Source organism: Camelus dromedarius, chromosome 1 (assembly GCF_036321535.1).
Source record: "Camelus dromedarius isolate mCamDro1 chromosome 1, mCamDro1.pat, whole genome shotgun sequence".
Lineage (NCBI taxonomy): Eukaryota > Metazoa > Chordata > Mammalia > Artiodactyla > Camelidae > Camelus > Camelus dromedarius.
The window spans coordinates 43,770,567-43,786,765 of NC_087436.1; the positions used below are offsets into that span (position 1 = coordinate 43,770,567).

The following is a 16,199-nucleotide window of genomic DNA, read 5'->3' on the forward strand; positions in this document are numbered from 1 at the left end:
GAAAGATAGTATTATAGAACATTTTAGTAAATATGATGTATATATGAATCTGAATGAACAAGTTACTTTATGATACTCAAAGGTTAAAACTGAACTCTTATTTGAATATCTCAAGGAATCCCTGAGGAAAAATAGGAGTAAATTATTATACCTAGCAAAATGTTTCTTTAAAATGTAGTTAGATTTGATGATGATTGTTAGTTTATTTTCTAAAAAGCTAAAAATAAGAAACTTTTGAAAAATATATGTGGGTAGATGTGGTAATGAAATGTCATATAAGGATATGAATTCCTAATATGAAGATTTAGAAATTATAGAATTTAGTTTTGGGAAATTTACTCTTTTCTCATTAAGTTGGAAAAGGGGATTACAGTTGATTCTCATTATTTGTGGTGGTTATGTTCTATAAAGTCACCAAACGGAATTAGTGAACAATGAGCCATTGCTTTTAGGAGAAATGCAGGGTTAGTTTCCTTCAAATCTCTGGTTAGAACATTTTTGTCAATTATCAATGCCAAACCTTGTTTTATGTGTTTCCATTTAAAGACACCTTATTTAATATATATTGTTTTCTTCTTCTTCTTTTTTTAATGACAAGGAGGTAATTAGGTTTGCTTGTTTGTTTATGTATTTATTTATATTTGGAGGATTTACTGGGAGTTGAACCCAGGACCTCATGCATGCTAAGTATGCGCTCTACCACTTGAGCTATACCCTTCCCTCTATATTGTTGATTAACTTTGAACTCGTGACCAACAACACTATAACTCATGCCTAAATGAAACTTATCACATGTTTTCTGCACAGGAAACATCACAGCCTTCTTGCACTTAGAAACACTAGGCAGCACTATGCTTAGGGAACATTTTAGATAGCAAAGTCACCAACAAAAAGCCCCAAAATGTGAAAAATGTACAAAATAGACCATAAAAAGGACACTTGTTTATAGTGTAAGAGCTGAAATTAGAAGGCAGAATGTTGCCTTGTTCTACCTCAGCTGGGAATGCACACATCGAGCAACTCATTTTTTTTGTAGCTCTGCATGTCTGCAAATGACCTCAGAAACACTGAGTATTGATTTGGGGGTTACAAGTAAATTTTAGCAAGTAGGCGGAATCTGTGAATAAGGAGGATTGACTCTATTTTCTGATATATTTCTCTAAAAATGATTAAATTGGTTTTCTCGAGACAGTTTGAGAAAATGGAATTTTTTATTGGAATATAACAAATAACTTCATGGAGCTTAATACAGAATTATAGGAAAATTAGTTTTACCACCATTTAGGATACGTGAAAGTGTTTTAAAAAAATTTTTCTCAAGTAGAAGTTTTTGTGAGATGATTAAATATATTTTAGAAATGTTAATTTAGAATTTTATTCTTGAGTGGAAGCAGTAAAGGAAAACACAATTTTCATCCAGTGCCTTTTTAAAGCCCTTTTTCTAAATAACCTCAAGTTCCAAAATCCACTTTTTTTGTTGTTGTATTTAATTTATTCTGGGTTTTTACAAGAAAATAATGAAACTAAAAATAACAACTGGAAAAAATGTTTTTAGATATAGCTAAATGTCTAAAAATATAGCTGTTTTTTAAAGAGTAATAACCACTTTAAAATTATAGTCTTACTGGTGACTTTAGAAGAAATTAGAGTATTGAATTGAATTTCTATTAAGAAAAAAACTCTCCTTTTAAATGGATACCTGATAAGGTGGTATGTGGTCTAGCCACCTTGTCCTTTCCACTCTGCAGGCTTGCCAGCTTTTTTGTCTCAGTCTTTAGACTTGTTCTGCTTTTCTCCTGAACACCTAACACTTTTACCCCTCATATAGCTGTTTTTCTCATGTCTTCAGGTCTCAGCATAAATGTTAACTTCCTATGAGCGGTCTCTCCGGATCATCCTAAAGTTACTTTCCGTTGTATCACCCTGTGTTATGAAATCCTGTTGTATCACAATCTGGATTTGTTTATCTTCTGTGTCTCTCTCTTCAAGGGATCTTGTTTGTTTTGTTCACTGCTGTTTTCCCAGTCCTTGGCATACTGTACTTAGAAAATAGTTTAAGTTATATTCCATGTTTCTTTCCATTTTAGAAATAAGTTAAAATTTTTAGAGCACTGCTGTATGTTTGATAAATAAGATCATTGGATTTTGTCCATTATAGCTAGGAAACCATTGACTACAGTAGTGTCACAAGCTATACCAAAGTCTCCTTATCTGAACCAGGATCCTCAACAGGTACATTTTTTTTCTGTCAATACATTTTTTATTTTGATATAGAATGTTCTGTAGTTTGTGATGAGATTATAGAAATACAGAGGGTCTGAAGCTATCTTGGTTCATGACCTGCCCTGTATTTCAGTAATTTTTTTTTATTGCATTCCTTGGCCAAAAGAAATCTCACAGTTCCATTTATTTAATTAGTAGAATTAGAAACTTAAGTATCATGTCCTAGTAACTTGGTAAGTTTTTTTTTTTTTTCAGTTTTATTGTGATATAGCATTGTATTAGTTTAAGATGTACAACATAATGATTTGATATATGCATAAATTGTGAAACGATTACCATAAGCATTTTATTTTTGAATAAACACAGTAATGGAATCTGTGCACTTGTTGGGCACTGTGCAACTTCTCAAAACTTGGAAAATAGATTCAGTTTCCTGGTCCACATTGATTTTTTTTCTTTTTTCTTCCTTTTTTTTTTTTTATCATTTTTTGGGAGGAGGTAATTATGTTTATTTGTTTATTTTTAATGGAGGTACCGGGGATTGAACCAGGGACCTCGTGTATGTTAAGCGTGCACTCTACCACTGAGCTATAACCCTCACCCCCCGATTTTTGCATGGTAATTGATTTTTATCATAGCAGTTTCCTAAAACCCAGCTTCACAAGGATGTGATGTCACTAGAAGAAGTACACGAGATCCACTGTTGAAACTGAGCTACCTTGAGTTAGTAGTTTGTTCATTTTCTGACAGATGTCTAATGAAACTGTATTTCCCTCAAATTTAAAATATCTTGTGGAATCCCCATTGAGTTCACTGTGGCACCCAAAAGTACCTCGTTACACCAGTTTGAGAACCATGGAAATAATATAGAAAGTAATAGTACTAATTATGATGAATTGGAATTCTAGAACAGATTATCTAGGTTAGCGTTTCTCACTCAATAAAGATGCTTTTAGGACTTTGGGAGGGACAATTCTTTCATTGTTTTGTTTACCCCCAGTTTGTATCATGCTCTTATTTTCCATGGTACTGGTCATTTTTTTTTTAATAATATAAATTTTCTCCTCCTTTTTTAAATATAGAAAAAAGTAAAGAAAAAAATAAAACCTACCATACCACCCAGAGATAATTATTATTAACATTTCCAGCCTTTTTTTGGTATAAAGATAGGATTCGATTGATGGGTACAGATAGTTTTATGTCCTTTCTTCTTAGCACCACTGTATTTTCTCACATTATTAAAAACTCTTAAACATACCTTTAAAAAGTTACTTATCATTCCATCCTGTGGATATCCTACGCTTTGGACAAACACTTCCCTATCTTGGGCATTCAGAGTATTTCCAACTGACAACTTGAAAGGCCAAGAACAAGTTTCTTAGATTCTTGATACAACTCAAATCGAAATATCTTACTGTTTTACGTATGAATATTTGTTTCACTTCATAGTCACTAGTACTAAGATCTTTTAAAATTCTTGCTAAGTAAAATTAGTGTTTAATCAACACTTAGTTTTTATTGTTTTGATTATTATTAATGGTGTTATATTTCTTATGTCTAATAGAAATTTATATTTTATTTTCTAACTTACTATTACCTTTTGGCTTATCTTATATTACCATTCTATTCCTAAGATGATAAAAGAAAATGAAGTTGAACCGAGTGAATCACTTCAGTCTTTGCAGGTAAGTTACCTTTAAAATGTAAAGTAGGCAGAAATTGTACTTATTTATATAGTTATGGCATGTAATTTTTTATTTGTATTTTATATTGCCAGTTTTCAAACTTATTTGTAATTAGTTACCCTCTTATATATATTTAGATGAGCCTGCTGTCTTGTATAAATGTCCTTTGTTGTCAGTTGGATTTGGTTAAATAACAAATCGTTTGTCATAAAACTAATTTTGCAAACTTGCAAGTGTTACCTAATGGAAGAATCGACATCGACAATTACAGCTACATCTGCAGTCTCTGTTGTCTAAAACAGCACAAAACAAACAAAATCTATTGTGGTGACTCAACCATTTTCACCCTTATGTAACAAGATCAAATATATAAAATAATAAACACTCAGCAGCTGCATAATTTAGCTTACAAATGATCACATTTTAATGTTTTTTTTTATCACTTAAAAAAATATGGTTTAAACTTTTTCAAGGATAGTTGTCACAAGGTATAAACGCAAATTAATACTGTCACTGTTTTTCCCTCTAGGATGAGTTGCCATTTAAAATAAATTTATTTTTAAAACAAAGTATTTTATAGTCTCACAGTAATGAAAAAGCTCTTACAGTCTTCTGCAAAAAAAATTTAAATCTTTTTAGCATTAATATAGGAGTACATTTGTATTTTTGTAATAATTTTCTTGCTACAACTCTGAAACAATCTCTTCATGGACACTAGTAATAGAAGGAACTTAACAAAACTTAAAATTAGGGTACTCTTTGAGGATATACTTAATGCCACCTTTGCCTTAGTTCTATAAGTGTAATTAGCTACACATAGCAAAGGAGTTAGAGGATACTATGCTAATTATTTTTAAAACTCACTGTATTAAAAAATGCTAGTTCTAAAATATAAGTTGAATGTTTTAAAAGCTACTTGATTGGCAGTTGTGCTTATATATAATGTTATAAAAGAAAATGACCATTGTTTGAAGAAATACATTATTTTACCTCCTCTGTCTATTGAGAACAATTTTTCCCCTCCATATTTCTTAAACATAAAATTAGTACTTCTATAGTTGAGTTCATTTTCTAAGTCTGTAATTCATATTAGAAATTATGGCTATTTTATCTAATTACTTGATGAACTAAAAATAATTAATTGCTGTTGTCTATATCTTGTGTTTTATGGTTGCTAGGTGGTTCATTCTTTAAATTATTACACTTTTTATAATTTTTCCTTCTTTAATTTCACACAGATTTTTGAATTAAATAATCAGTGTTAACATAAATATTAGTATGGGAATTATAACATACCCATTCATTTTTTTCTAGTGTTAAAATAATTCAATTAAAAGTTTAGAATTTGAATTTTCAATATTCTGAGTTTTAGAATTAATTAGTATAGTACTTTTTCTATAGAGTTCTCCTTTGCCAGGGGTAACTTGTAGGTCTGTATAGAGAAGCAAGATGGAGATGACATGTGTATTTTCAAAGGACAAACTTTAAGTCTGGGGAGTATTTTCCCATTAAACTCATAAACCACCTACAAAACTATTTTAGCTAATACACTTAATGATATTTTATCCTAGTTCTTTCCCTTGGGCAGTGAAGAAGAGACTGCTTTTCCAGCTCTTATTCCTAAACAAATGGAGAGAAAAATCTGTGACCCTAAGGTAAAATTTGTGAAGAATGTTGATTTTCTAAACCACTCTGTCTTCCTACTATTTTCTACACAACTATCAGAGTTTTCATAGCAGAAGGTTAGTGAGCATAATGAATTAACCTGGTTTTAAGAACAGGAGAAACTAGTAATTCTTACCCCCTGCCTTTTTTCTTTTTGGTTTTGAGCCCTCTCTCTTTTACTCTGAACTAATAATGCATTATCTATACGTAGGATTCCCTAGAGGTTGGACACAAAGATATGTAAAATACAATTAATAAATATTCTGTGGAGAACAAAGTGAAGATCTTTATAAATAGTTCACCACTTTTACTGCAGGCTGAATCTATGGAAGTATATATAACCCAAGCTCTAAGTAGTGCTGCCCACTCCACAGCAAAAATCGATAGAGACAACAGCATATAAATGGTTGGGTTTTGTAAATAGTGATGCTTTCCCTAAAACTCCACAGCCCTCCGGAAAAGATCTGCATAGCAGCATAGAAAGCAAGGCATCTATTTGCTTGTAGAGAATTTGTATTCCCAGTCAAACAAAGCAGAATATATAGTCTTTAAAAACTTTAGGCTTTTTTTTTTTTTACTGAAATGTGTGTGTTTTAAAATTCAGAATAATGTTTTCAACAGAAGTCCTGTTGAAGAGGCATTTTAGATTTGATTTTTCTTTCAAATGTGTGGTTTAGAATCTTCAGTTTTAAATAAGAGATTATTCAGATTATATATTATTGTCATTTTGTTAATTTATCAGTTTGAAATAAATTTATCCTTTATGTACATTCCTTTGGCTTTACAGCGGTCTTATTTTTCCACTTTCTGGGTAGGCTTTGTCACCCTGTGTAGAGTAAAAATCCGAGAACCCTCAAGAGGGCAGCAGAGAAAGCCATTTGAAGTCTGAAAGCAGACTAAGTCTCCGAAGGGATGAAAGCACCCCTCCAAGGTGCATGTCTGTCTTGGTACTGATAGGCCTTTTTTCTTAGAGCTATAGGGTGAGACCATCTGGGAGGTAGGGAGCCTATCATCCCTCTTGCTAATAGCCTGATAGTTTACAAAACCCTTAAACAAAGGAAAATGCATCCTCTGTTACTTCTCTTTCTTCATATGTTTGTTTGCCTCCTATATTTCAAGCCTGGTGTTAAATGCAGGTGATACCCTGATGAAGCAGAGAAGTTTCTGCCCTCAAGGAGTTTGCAGTACAGTTAATATACAGATAAGAAGAAACTTCATTGTAGTATCATATGATGTCCGTAGTGGAAAATTGTATAATATCTAGTGGAGGCATAAGAAAGGCACACCTGTGTCTTTCTGGCTTAATCACCCTGTTATTACTACTTCTTATGTTTATTATTAAAAAAACATACTTATTAATCTTGAACTTGAATGCATTTAAATCACTGCACTTTAAACTAGTTAGCCTACCCATAACATGTTTTAGGAGAAATAGGTATGTTTCCTTGTTTTCATTATTAGTCTCAGTAAATATTTACATTAAGTAATAATAGAAAGCTGAATTATGCATTATTTTCTTTGTATATATGCATTGTAAATATATAAATTTATGCAGTACTCATTTTTAATAATTTACTATAGCCTGTTGAGTTTCAAGGGCATCAAGTGAAAGGATCAGCTACTAGTGCTGTGATGGTCAGAGGACACAGCTCACAGCTAGAATGCAGTCAGCTTCCAGAGAGCATTGCATATGATAACTATACAACAGACACTTGTTTTCTGACACCAAAGTTGCCTAGCACTTGTATGCAGATTGACTTCTTGCAGGTAAAAATATTTTTATATTGTATCGTGCCAAATCATTTCCTTTATGTCAGTACTAAATTTTGCAAAGAGAGTGTATTTAAATCTTTGTACAGTTGTAAGTTAAAAAGGAGTTTAGTAAGTTGAAGAAGCATAATAAATCAAACTAAGATAAAAATATTTGAAGGATTTTCACCTTTTTAGGATCAGAAATTTAAAGGATTACTTTTCACTTCAGAGAAGACTAGGAATTCATGACAAGAGCAGATAGGCAGATTATATATAGAAAATATGTTTAACAGCTGGTAGATTTTTTTTTCCCTTCTAATGTCCACCCTCCTCCCCGCTAAATATGACACCATGTACTTCTCATTTCTACCAAATGGAATAAGTTATGTAGAGAGGATGATAATGCATGTATTTAAAATGATACCTGTTAAAGAGATTTCAAAAAATTTTTCCGTTTTTAATTAATACACATACAAAATAAGTGTGCAGATCATAGGCACACAGCTCAATAATTACCACAAAGTGAACACACCCAGGTAACCTCTACCCTTAAGAAATAGAGCATTACCAGCATTCCAGAAGGCCCCCTTCTGCCCCCTTTCAATCACTACCCCTTCCATTCTCCCCAAAGATAACCACTATCTTGACTTATAGTACCATAAATGAATTTTGTTTTTTAGAACTTTATGTAAGTAGAGTAATACACAGTGTATTTTTTGTGTCTGGCTTTTTCTGTTCAACATTGCAATTTTGAAACTCATCCATGTTGTTATCTGTGGCTGTACTTCATTCATTTTTGTTGCTGGTATAGATTCCGTTGTGTAAATACACCCCAGTACATTCTTCAGTGTTTGGGTTGTTTGCATTTGGGGGCTCTTAAAGATAATACTGCTGTGAACATTCACGTACCGTCATTAACATGTACGTACATGACACGCTTCTGTTAGTGACACTACCTGGAAGTGGGATTGTTGAATCACTAGATGTGCATGTTTTTACTTTTAGTAGATAATGCCAAACTGCTTTCCAAATGGTTGTTTTAGTTTGCCTTTCTGTCAGGAGTGTATGGGAGTTCCCATCACTCTACGTCTTCATCAGCACTTGGTGATGACAGTTTTTTTGCTTTGAATTTTAGCTGTGCTGGTGGGTATGTAGTGGTATTTCAGTGATATTCATTGTGATTTTAATTTGCATTTTCCTGCCTAACAATGAGGTTGGGACCTTTTCATATGATTATTAGCCCTCTCCATTTCTTCTTTCATGATGTGTTTGTTAAGCTTCCTTCCTCAGTTTTTAGTTGGTATGCTTATCTCCCCTGAGTCTGACTTTATCTTTCACTCTTGATGAATGGAAGTTTATAATTTTTAATGCAATACAATTTATCTGTTGTTCCTTTTCTGATTAGTGCTTTTTTGTTTTGTTTAAGAAGTTTTCCTCTATCCCAAAGTCATGAAGATATTCTCTCATATTGTAGAAACTTTATTATTTTGCCTTTCACATTTCGATCTAATTCACCTACAATTGATTTTATCTTCTCACTTTGTTCTTATCTTTTTGCACTTTGAATTATCTTAACAGGTTCCATACATACACATAGAGATGTTGGGAATTTGATTGGAATTTCATAGATCTTGTACATAGATATTGGGGAGAATTGACATTTTTGAACTTTTAAAAAAATTTTGTATTTCATCAAATTCTAAGATACTATCACCAATTGTAAGAAGCACTATTATAACATATACCACTAAGAAAAAAGAGCAGTTAACATTATACAATGCTTTATCATTGCCTTTTTTTACATTAAAAAAAGTAAAAAAAAATCATAAAACTGAGAATCTTAACTTTTTTTTAATCTTAACCATTTTTATGTGCACACGTTAGTAATGGAAAGTTATTTACAGTGTTATGAAACAGATCTCCAAAGCCTTTTCACCTTCAGTTAGATTTTTAATGTTATATTTATTGAAAGACTCTTAGATTTATTTGAGCATAGATTTTTATTGTATATCACGCTGCTTTGTTTTCTTGTCTTTCTGTGAACACAGTACTTTTTTGTTCGGTGCTAAACCTTAGTGTGATCTTTTTGAAGACATTTAAACAGCAAAATTACTTAATAACGTATAATATTAACAGTGCACAAACTCATATTTAAGTGATCATTATATGAACAGTATGAATACTTTGCATATAGTTGTACATGCACAGGCAATGACAGCTATGTCACAACTGTTGCCTGTCCTATAGAGGTGTAAAAATGTCATCATTTTTAAGGTGCGTCCCTATTTTAAAGATGTTAAGATGTAAGAAATGTGAGTCATAAGAACTGATGAAATATGATGTACTCTGCTTTCCCTGAATGGAGTTGGCTTCATAATGTTCTTCATATTTCTGTTTTTCTGTGTCTCAAGTTATAACCATAACTGTATGTATATGTGTGGATACATAGAGGTATATAGAGAGATAGATAAGATATGGATATGTACACATAATTTTTCTAAACTCATAAATGGATCTCTATTTTCTAGTCCTCAGATGAAGAAAACTTTCCAAAAGGAGGTACTAACTTTAATATTGAAGACAAGTTTCAAGTGATAGCTGAGTCTAATAAGGACTCAGTTGAAAATGATTGTAAGTAAATTGTAAATAAAATTAACATTAAAAAGTATTTGACATTGAACAAACTGTTATGAAAAGATCCATGCTTTTTTTCCCCCACAGCAATTTTAGATTTCTCTCCTAAAGATTCAGAACATTCTTACCATTATTTGGATTATAACTTTAAATCAGCAGAGAGTACTTCGTGGGAAGCAAATAAGGTATAATGTAAACAAAGTTTTAATAGTTGTGAGTAAAAAATTTTGGTAGTCTTATAAAAAATGCCTATTAAAAACTAAAAAGAAAAATCAAAATCTTAAGACTGGGTGATTTTTTTTTAACATGATCAAGAAAGTTAATGAACAACCAACCAACATTATTTTAATAATGAAATGCACAAAGTAATTTCTGTTAGAATAAGTAACAAAATGTGGATGATTACTATCTTTGTTATTCACAGATTTTTCTGTAATGTTACATGAAATGAGAGGCATATATAATTAGAAAGGAAGAAATAGAAATTAGAAGAATCAGTTAAAAATGAGAGGTTTAAGAGTAATTTTGTAAAGGAGCTGAAGACGAGATAAGCTTGAAAAATTAATAACTTTCCTAAACCAAATAGAAAATATAATAGAAAAAGAGTCCCAACAATAGTAACAAATATATAATGCAATGCCTAAGCATGATCGTAATTGGAAATGTGTGGAATGTGTGAAATAGACTATGAAATTTTACTGTGAAATTTGAAATTCATGATAAATAGGAATCCAGCAGTATTTATTGAATGCCTTCTTTAGGTCAGGAAATTGTAAACTAGGGTATAGGGTTATGGACAAAATAGGAATGATTTCTGTTTTTAAAGGCCAGCAGGAGGAGAAAGATTTTAATGAAGAGAACAAACAAATGAATTGAGACAATTACTATGTAGAAAAGCTGTGAAAATACTCTGAAATTATAGGGGAATCTACATTATGGATGATTGGGAAGTCTTAAGCTATGGCAGCAGTGAGGGGAAGAACATACCATGTAAAGAGACAACAAGTATAAATACCCTGAGATTGAAAAGAATTGGGCGGGCTCGAGAAAGTGAAAGAAGGCCGAAGTAGCTGGATTGTGGACAGGGAAAGCAGTAATTAAACTGAAACATGAGCGGGACCAGACATAGTCTTGCAGGTTAGGTCAGGCTAAAAACTTTGATACTGCTGTGTTCAACTGAGAAATCATTGAAGGATTTTCAGCAGAAAGTCACATGATTCAATTTACATTTTTTAAAGGTTTTGTTGGCTGCTATGTGGAAGATGGATTAGATGGGCACTGTGGTGGAAGCAGGGAAACCAGTTAAGAAGACCCTTAGATGATAATGACTTGAAGCAGGGATTGTGGCAGTGAAAGTATAGAGGAGTTGAAATTTTGGAGGTAGAAGCATGGATGTTGCTGGTTTGGATGTACAGAATAGGATGAAAGAGGGGATGAGAAAGACTCCTGCTTTCTGATTTAGCAATGTGGACTGCGGTGGGCTTTACTGAGGCAGTAAGATGGAGGAGTGTATTAGTCTGCTCAGGTTGCTGTAACAAAATACCACAGGATGAGTTGCTTAAAAAATTTATTTTGTCACAGTTCTGGGGGCTAGAAGTCCCAAATCAAAGTTCTGGTGAGAACTCTGCTCCCGCTCACAGATGGCTCCCTTCTCACTATATCCTCACATGGCTTTCCTAGGTATGTGAGAGAGAGAGACACACACAGAAACAGAGAGAGAGCAGGCGAGCTAGAGAGCTCTCTTGTAACACTAATGCTGTGTGATCAGGATACCATTCTTATGACCTTTAGTACCTCTTAAAGCCCCTGTCTTCAAATACAGTCACATTCGGGGTTAGGACTTCAATAAAACAAAATTCAGCTATGAATTCTGGGGGGACACAGTTCAGTCCACATCAGGAGGACCAGGTTTGGGGGGGTATATGGAAGTGGAAGGAATGCCTGTGTGACAGTCAAGTAGAGATGTTAAGTAAGAAGTTGGGTACATGGGTCTGGTTCAGAGGAGAAGTTTGTGTAGTCATTTACACATAGAAAAGTTTAAAGTACTGAGAATGGATAGGTTTATTTAGAGTAGAGAGTGTGTCATATCCCATTCTGAAGAACTGGAGGGTGGAGAGGGTTAGTTATATCAATTATTGGTGAGACATCTAATAAAATGAGAAAAGAAACATCGCATTTGGCAACTTGGAGGTCTTGGGTGACCTTGGCAAGAGTACTTGCAGTGAAATAGAGTAGAAATCAGTAAAAAGTGGATTAAATAGTGAATAGGTAAGAAAATAGAGGCAGTGTTTGTGTAAAACTCTTTAGAATAGCATATTTGGTCAGTCAGTCATTCCTTTATCAACTATTTCTTGAGCAACTGCTGTGTGTTGCACAGTTTTAGGTGCTAGAGATAGGCCTGTGAATAAAACAGGCAAAGACCTGCCCTCATGGAACTTAAATTCTAATGAAAAGAGACAGACAATAAGAGGGTTTTAAGTGCTATGGAGAACAATAAAGCCATGTGAGAGGGATAAGAGTGCAGATGTGGATAGAGTTCTATTTTACATAGGTCAAGTAGGGCCTCTCTGCTAAAATAACATTGGAGTAGAGATCTGAAGGAAGAAAGAGGTCCATGCAGGTATCTGGAGGAAGAGCATTACAAGCACAGGAAATAGCAAATGTAAATGTTCTGAGGCAGGAGAGTGCTGGCCAGTTTGTAGAACAGCAAGGAGATTGCCATGGAGTGAGTGAGTTTGAAGAGGAGGTAAGGTTCCTAATCTTGCAGGGCGGTTCCATGAGACATTGTCAGAGCTGCATTGTACTTTGAGAGAGATCCAGAACCATTGGAATTTTAGTGAGAGGAGTGAAACGATTGAATTTACATTTGGCAAGAACTCTCTGGCAGGTTTGTAGAGAAAGTACTATGGGAACAGGGTGTAATACTCAGTAAGTATTGCCTGTGATTGTTCTCTTGTTTTGAAGGGACAGTACAATCTAGACTGCCTGTGTTTGAATTCCAATCCTGCTGCTTATAAGTTGGGTGAATTTCAGCAAATATAATTGTTTAACTGCTTTTTCTCAGTTCCCTCAGTTGTAAAATAAGAGTACCCACCTCATATGGTTGTTTTAAGGATCAAGTAAGTTAAAAATACAAAGTGCTTAGAATAGTCCTGGGCACACAGTAAGAACTTAATAATATAGTAAATCTATTATGCTGATGATTGAATTGTAATTTCCCATTTGTTTGTTTCTTCTATTAAACTGAACTCCCTGAGTGTAGGGACCATGAGTATTCATCTTCACATTCTTAGCTCATAGCACAGCACCTTGATCCAAGCAGCTAATGAAGAAAATGTTTTAAAATCTAAAAATAATCTTTTTATCTTTATTGTCATTTACTCAAAAAACAAATACACAAGCATATTTTAACAAGTTCAAATCATTCAGAAGGGTATAGGATTATAAGTAAAAGAACCTTTCCCCCTAATCCTGCCTCTATTAGAAACCACTCTTAACAGTTTGATATGTTTTCTTCCAAACTTGTATTCTGTTCTTACACAGATACGTATATTAAATATGATCATCATATTAGATTTTTAAGGTGATTAATTTCTGGAAGCAGCAACAAAATTAAATACCATTCTGAAAATAATAACATAGTGAACAATATGACTGTTCAGATGTGGAATATTTCAAAAAAGTTTATTCCATTTGGGAACAGTATTTTGAAGTTTAGATCAACTGCAGATAAACCCTAGACCTGAGAATACCGAGAAAAGCTATTCAGTCCTTGGGTCTGCAGGAAGTTTTATCTGCACGGCTCCAAACATGAGGTCTGATTAAGTCTGAGCCCCTCAGACTAGAAACTTATCTTCAGAACCAAATTTCCATAACCCAGATCAATCCAAATCAGGATCTGACTCATTTCACATAAATCCATCAGGTTTTATGTTCTGTATTTCACTTTCTATTATTATTATTTATTTTAGTGAGTTTATTCTATCCTGTCGCTTTTGGAAGAAACTTTGCCCCACTGTAGCTCTACCTAATGTGCTTGAAATAATTATTTTTATAATACAGTTATTAGAAATCATTCAAACTATAGGGGAAAAATACAATAAAAAAATCCTGGTCTGTAGTTTTATTTCTTCTTTCTGAATAGGTGACATCACCAGAACAAAAGATCTCAACATTAAGCCCTCTTTCTACTTTTTCTCTGAACTCAAGAGATGAAGACTTCGTGTTAGAATTCTCTGAGGAGTCCCTGAAAGCAAGAACTTTACCTGGTGATCTTTACTTTCTCAGATAATTGTTACCATGTTGCTCTAATAGCTATCTGTCTGCATAAAATGAGGTTTTTCATTTTAGAGATTGTTACTAAACTAAAAATAATTTTGAAACCACATTCAGTGTCTTATGCCCTAAAGCCTTCCCCTACTCTCTCTCCCTTTGACCTTTTCTATTGCAGGTGGCTCTTAGTTCCAAATACAATATTCCCTTCTAGCTGTCTAGTTCCTTCTTATTTCTCCTCTCAACTTCTTATCACTGACTCCTGGAAGTGTCTTCTACTGTTGCAAGACTTCTCACAGCTGTAACTCCAGAGACTGGCCCCTCTATAGCCCCTTTCTCTCCTAAGGAGAGGATTCATTATGGATCTCTGATCAATACCATTGCTTGACCTTAGCATAACCTCTTAGTATCCCCTTTTTTGCCTTGTGGTCTTGGCAATATCAGGGAACTCTTCAACTGCTGCTACCTCTGTTGCACTCTCAAGCCTCTGTGTTTTCATACATTGTGACTCTTTCCTGTGAGTGATTTCCTGCTTTTGATAAGTATAATACATTCTGTAGGATCCCGTCCACCAATTTTTCTTTTGTCTCTCTCTTTTCTTGTAATCTCATCAATGTACCTTCTTCTGATTCTGAGGTTATGTTGGGTAAGGGGTGATGTTGTAGGTAATTTTTTGGTCATCGTGGAGAATAGAAAAATAAAAACTAGCATGACTGGGTGGTGGGTTGGAGGAGGTTTAGTGCATGTGGTTGGTAGAGGAAACAGGGTAGGGAAGAGTCAGTATGGGAGGAGGGGGTACCTAAAACAAGTGAAGTGACAATGAGATATAGATGATTTTCATAGTTATGCCATGAATATTTTACTTTTTAATGAGGTTTTAACTTTTCTGTCAGTGTTGCTTGATCAACTGGTTAGAATTACAATATAACACCTTATAAAAGAATGTTATTGGCTCACCTACTGCTCTCCTACCTTCCAAGTGACCTCCAGAGTTTATTTCCAAGAAATAGAAACTCTGTCAAGAAGGTACATTATTATAAAATAGGAAACCATAGCATTGTCAGATAAAAACTTTAAGCTTGTATAGTTACCGTGCAGTATTATTCATTCTTTATTTATTCAACAAACATTGCTGTTTACATTTTCAGTAATATAACTATTACTAACACTGCTGACAGAAGGAATTGTAAAACAGACAAAATCTGCCATTACATGAGTTTACTGGAATTGAACTCTTATCGCATAGCAATGTATCAGAATGAAGCTAAAAATCTTCTTTACCCTGAAGGTCAACATATTAATTTATGAGTGTAATAAATATATAAAGGAAGTTACAACACATGGCTAAATGAACGGTGAACTTCGGTCTCTTGAGAACAATATTAAGTTGCGAACAAAAAACTAGTTTTGAGTTCTCTTCGTAACTCTGCCAGTTGGTAGTCATCTTACCTCAGGCTTTGGTGGCAATCTTATCTGTAAAATGAGAATGACATATTCCTTCTTGGCTGTAAAGTACTTTGAAAACATAAATGTTATGTAAATATAATGTAGTTATGGGGGTAGGGGTGTGGTGTGGAAATCCTTAGCTAAGAGGGGAAAGAAAAAGAGAAGGATTTCAAGTTTGTCAGCCTTAAAAAAGTCAGAGTATTAATTAAGTTTTGGAATCTTTACTTTTTTGATACTAAAACCATAAAAAATTATTTTTAAAGAAATATGATTTTGTGTGTTTATGTGTGTGTGTGTGTGTGTGTGTGGAAAGCATGTTGGCACTTTTTCTTTTTTTATATGTGTACCCAGTTTCCTAGAGCCTGGGTGATGTCTGTAATACATTTTTATTTAATCAGTTTTTTTTTCTTCAGTAATGAAAAAGTCAAGTTCTCTGGAGAATAAGAACCTTCAAAGACTTTCATTAGTAAGTAGAACCCGAGTTCCATTTATTACTTTGCCACCTGCCAGTGGGCCACCTGA

At 33.6% G+C, this 16,199-nt stretch overlaps 1 protein-coding gene across 6 annotated transcripts in view; it reads left to right on the forward strand.

Moving 5' to 3' along the window:
- Window positions 1-16,199, forward strand: part of ZGRF1 (zinc finger GRF-type containing 1) — a 58,673-nt gene that overhangs the window by 13,553 nt on the left and 28,921 nt on the right. For all 6 annotated transcript variants that reach the window (XM_031467403.2, XM_031467390.2, XM_031467386.2 and 3 more), the window contains exons 7-13: window positions 2,159-2,232; window positions 3,858-3,908; window positions 5,480-5,563; window positions 9,854-9,956; window positions 10,047-10,144; window positions 14,104-14,227; window positions 16,091-16,143. In XM_031467403.2, coding sequence (XP_031323263.1) covers window positions 2,159-2,232; window positions 3,858-3,908; window positions 5,480-5,563; window positions 9,854-9,956; window positions 10,047-10,144; window positions 14,104-14,227; window positions 16,091-16,143 — 587 coding nt within the window. The remainder of the gene's footprint in view (window positions 1-2,158; window positions 2,233-3,857; window positions 3,909-5,479; window positions 5,564-9,853; window positions 9,957-10,046; window positions 10,145-14,103; window positions 14,228-16,090; window positions 16,144-16,199) is intronic.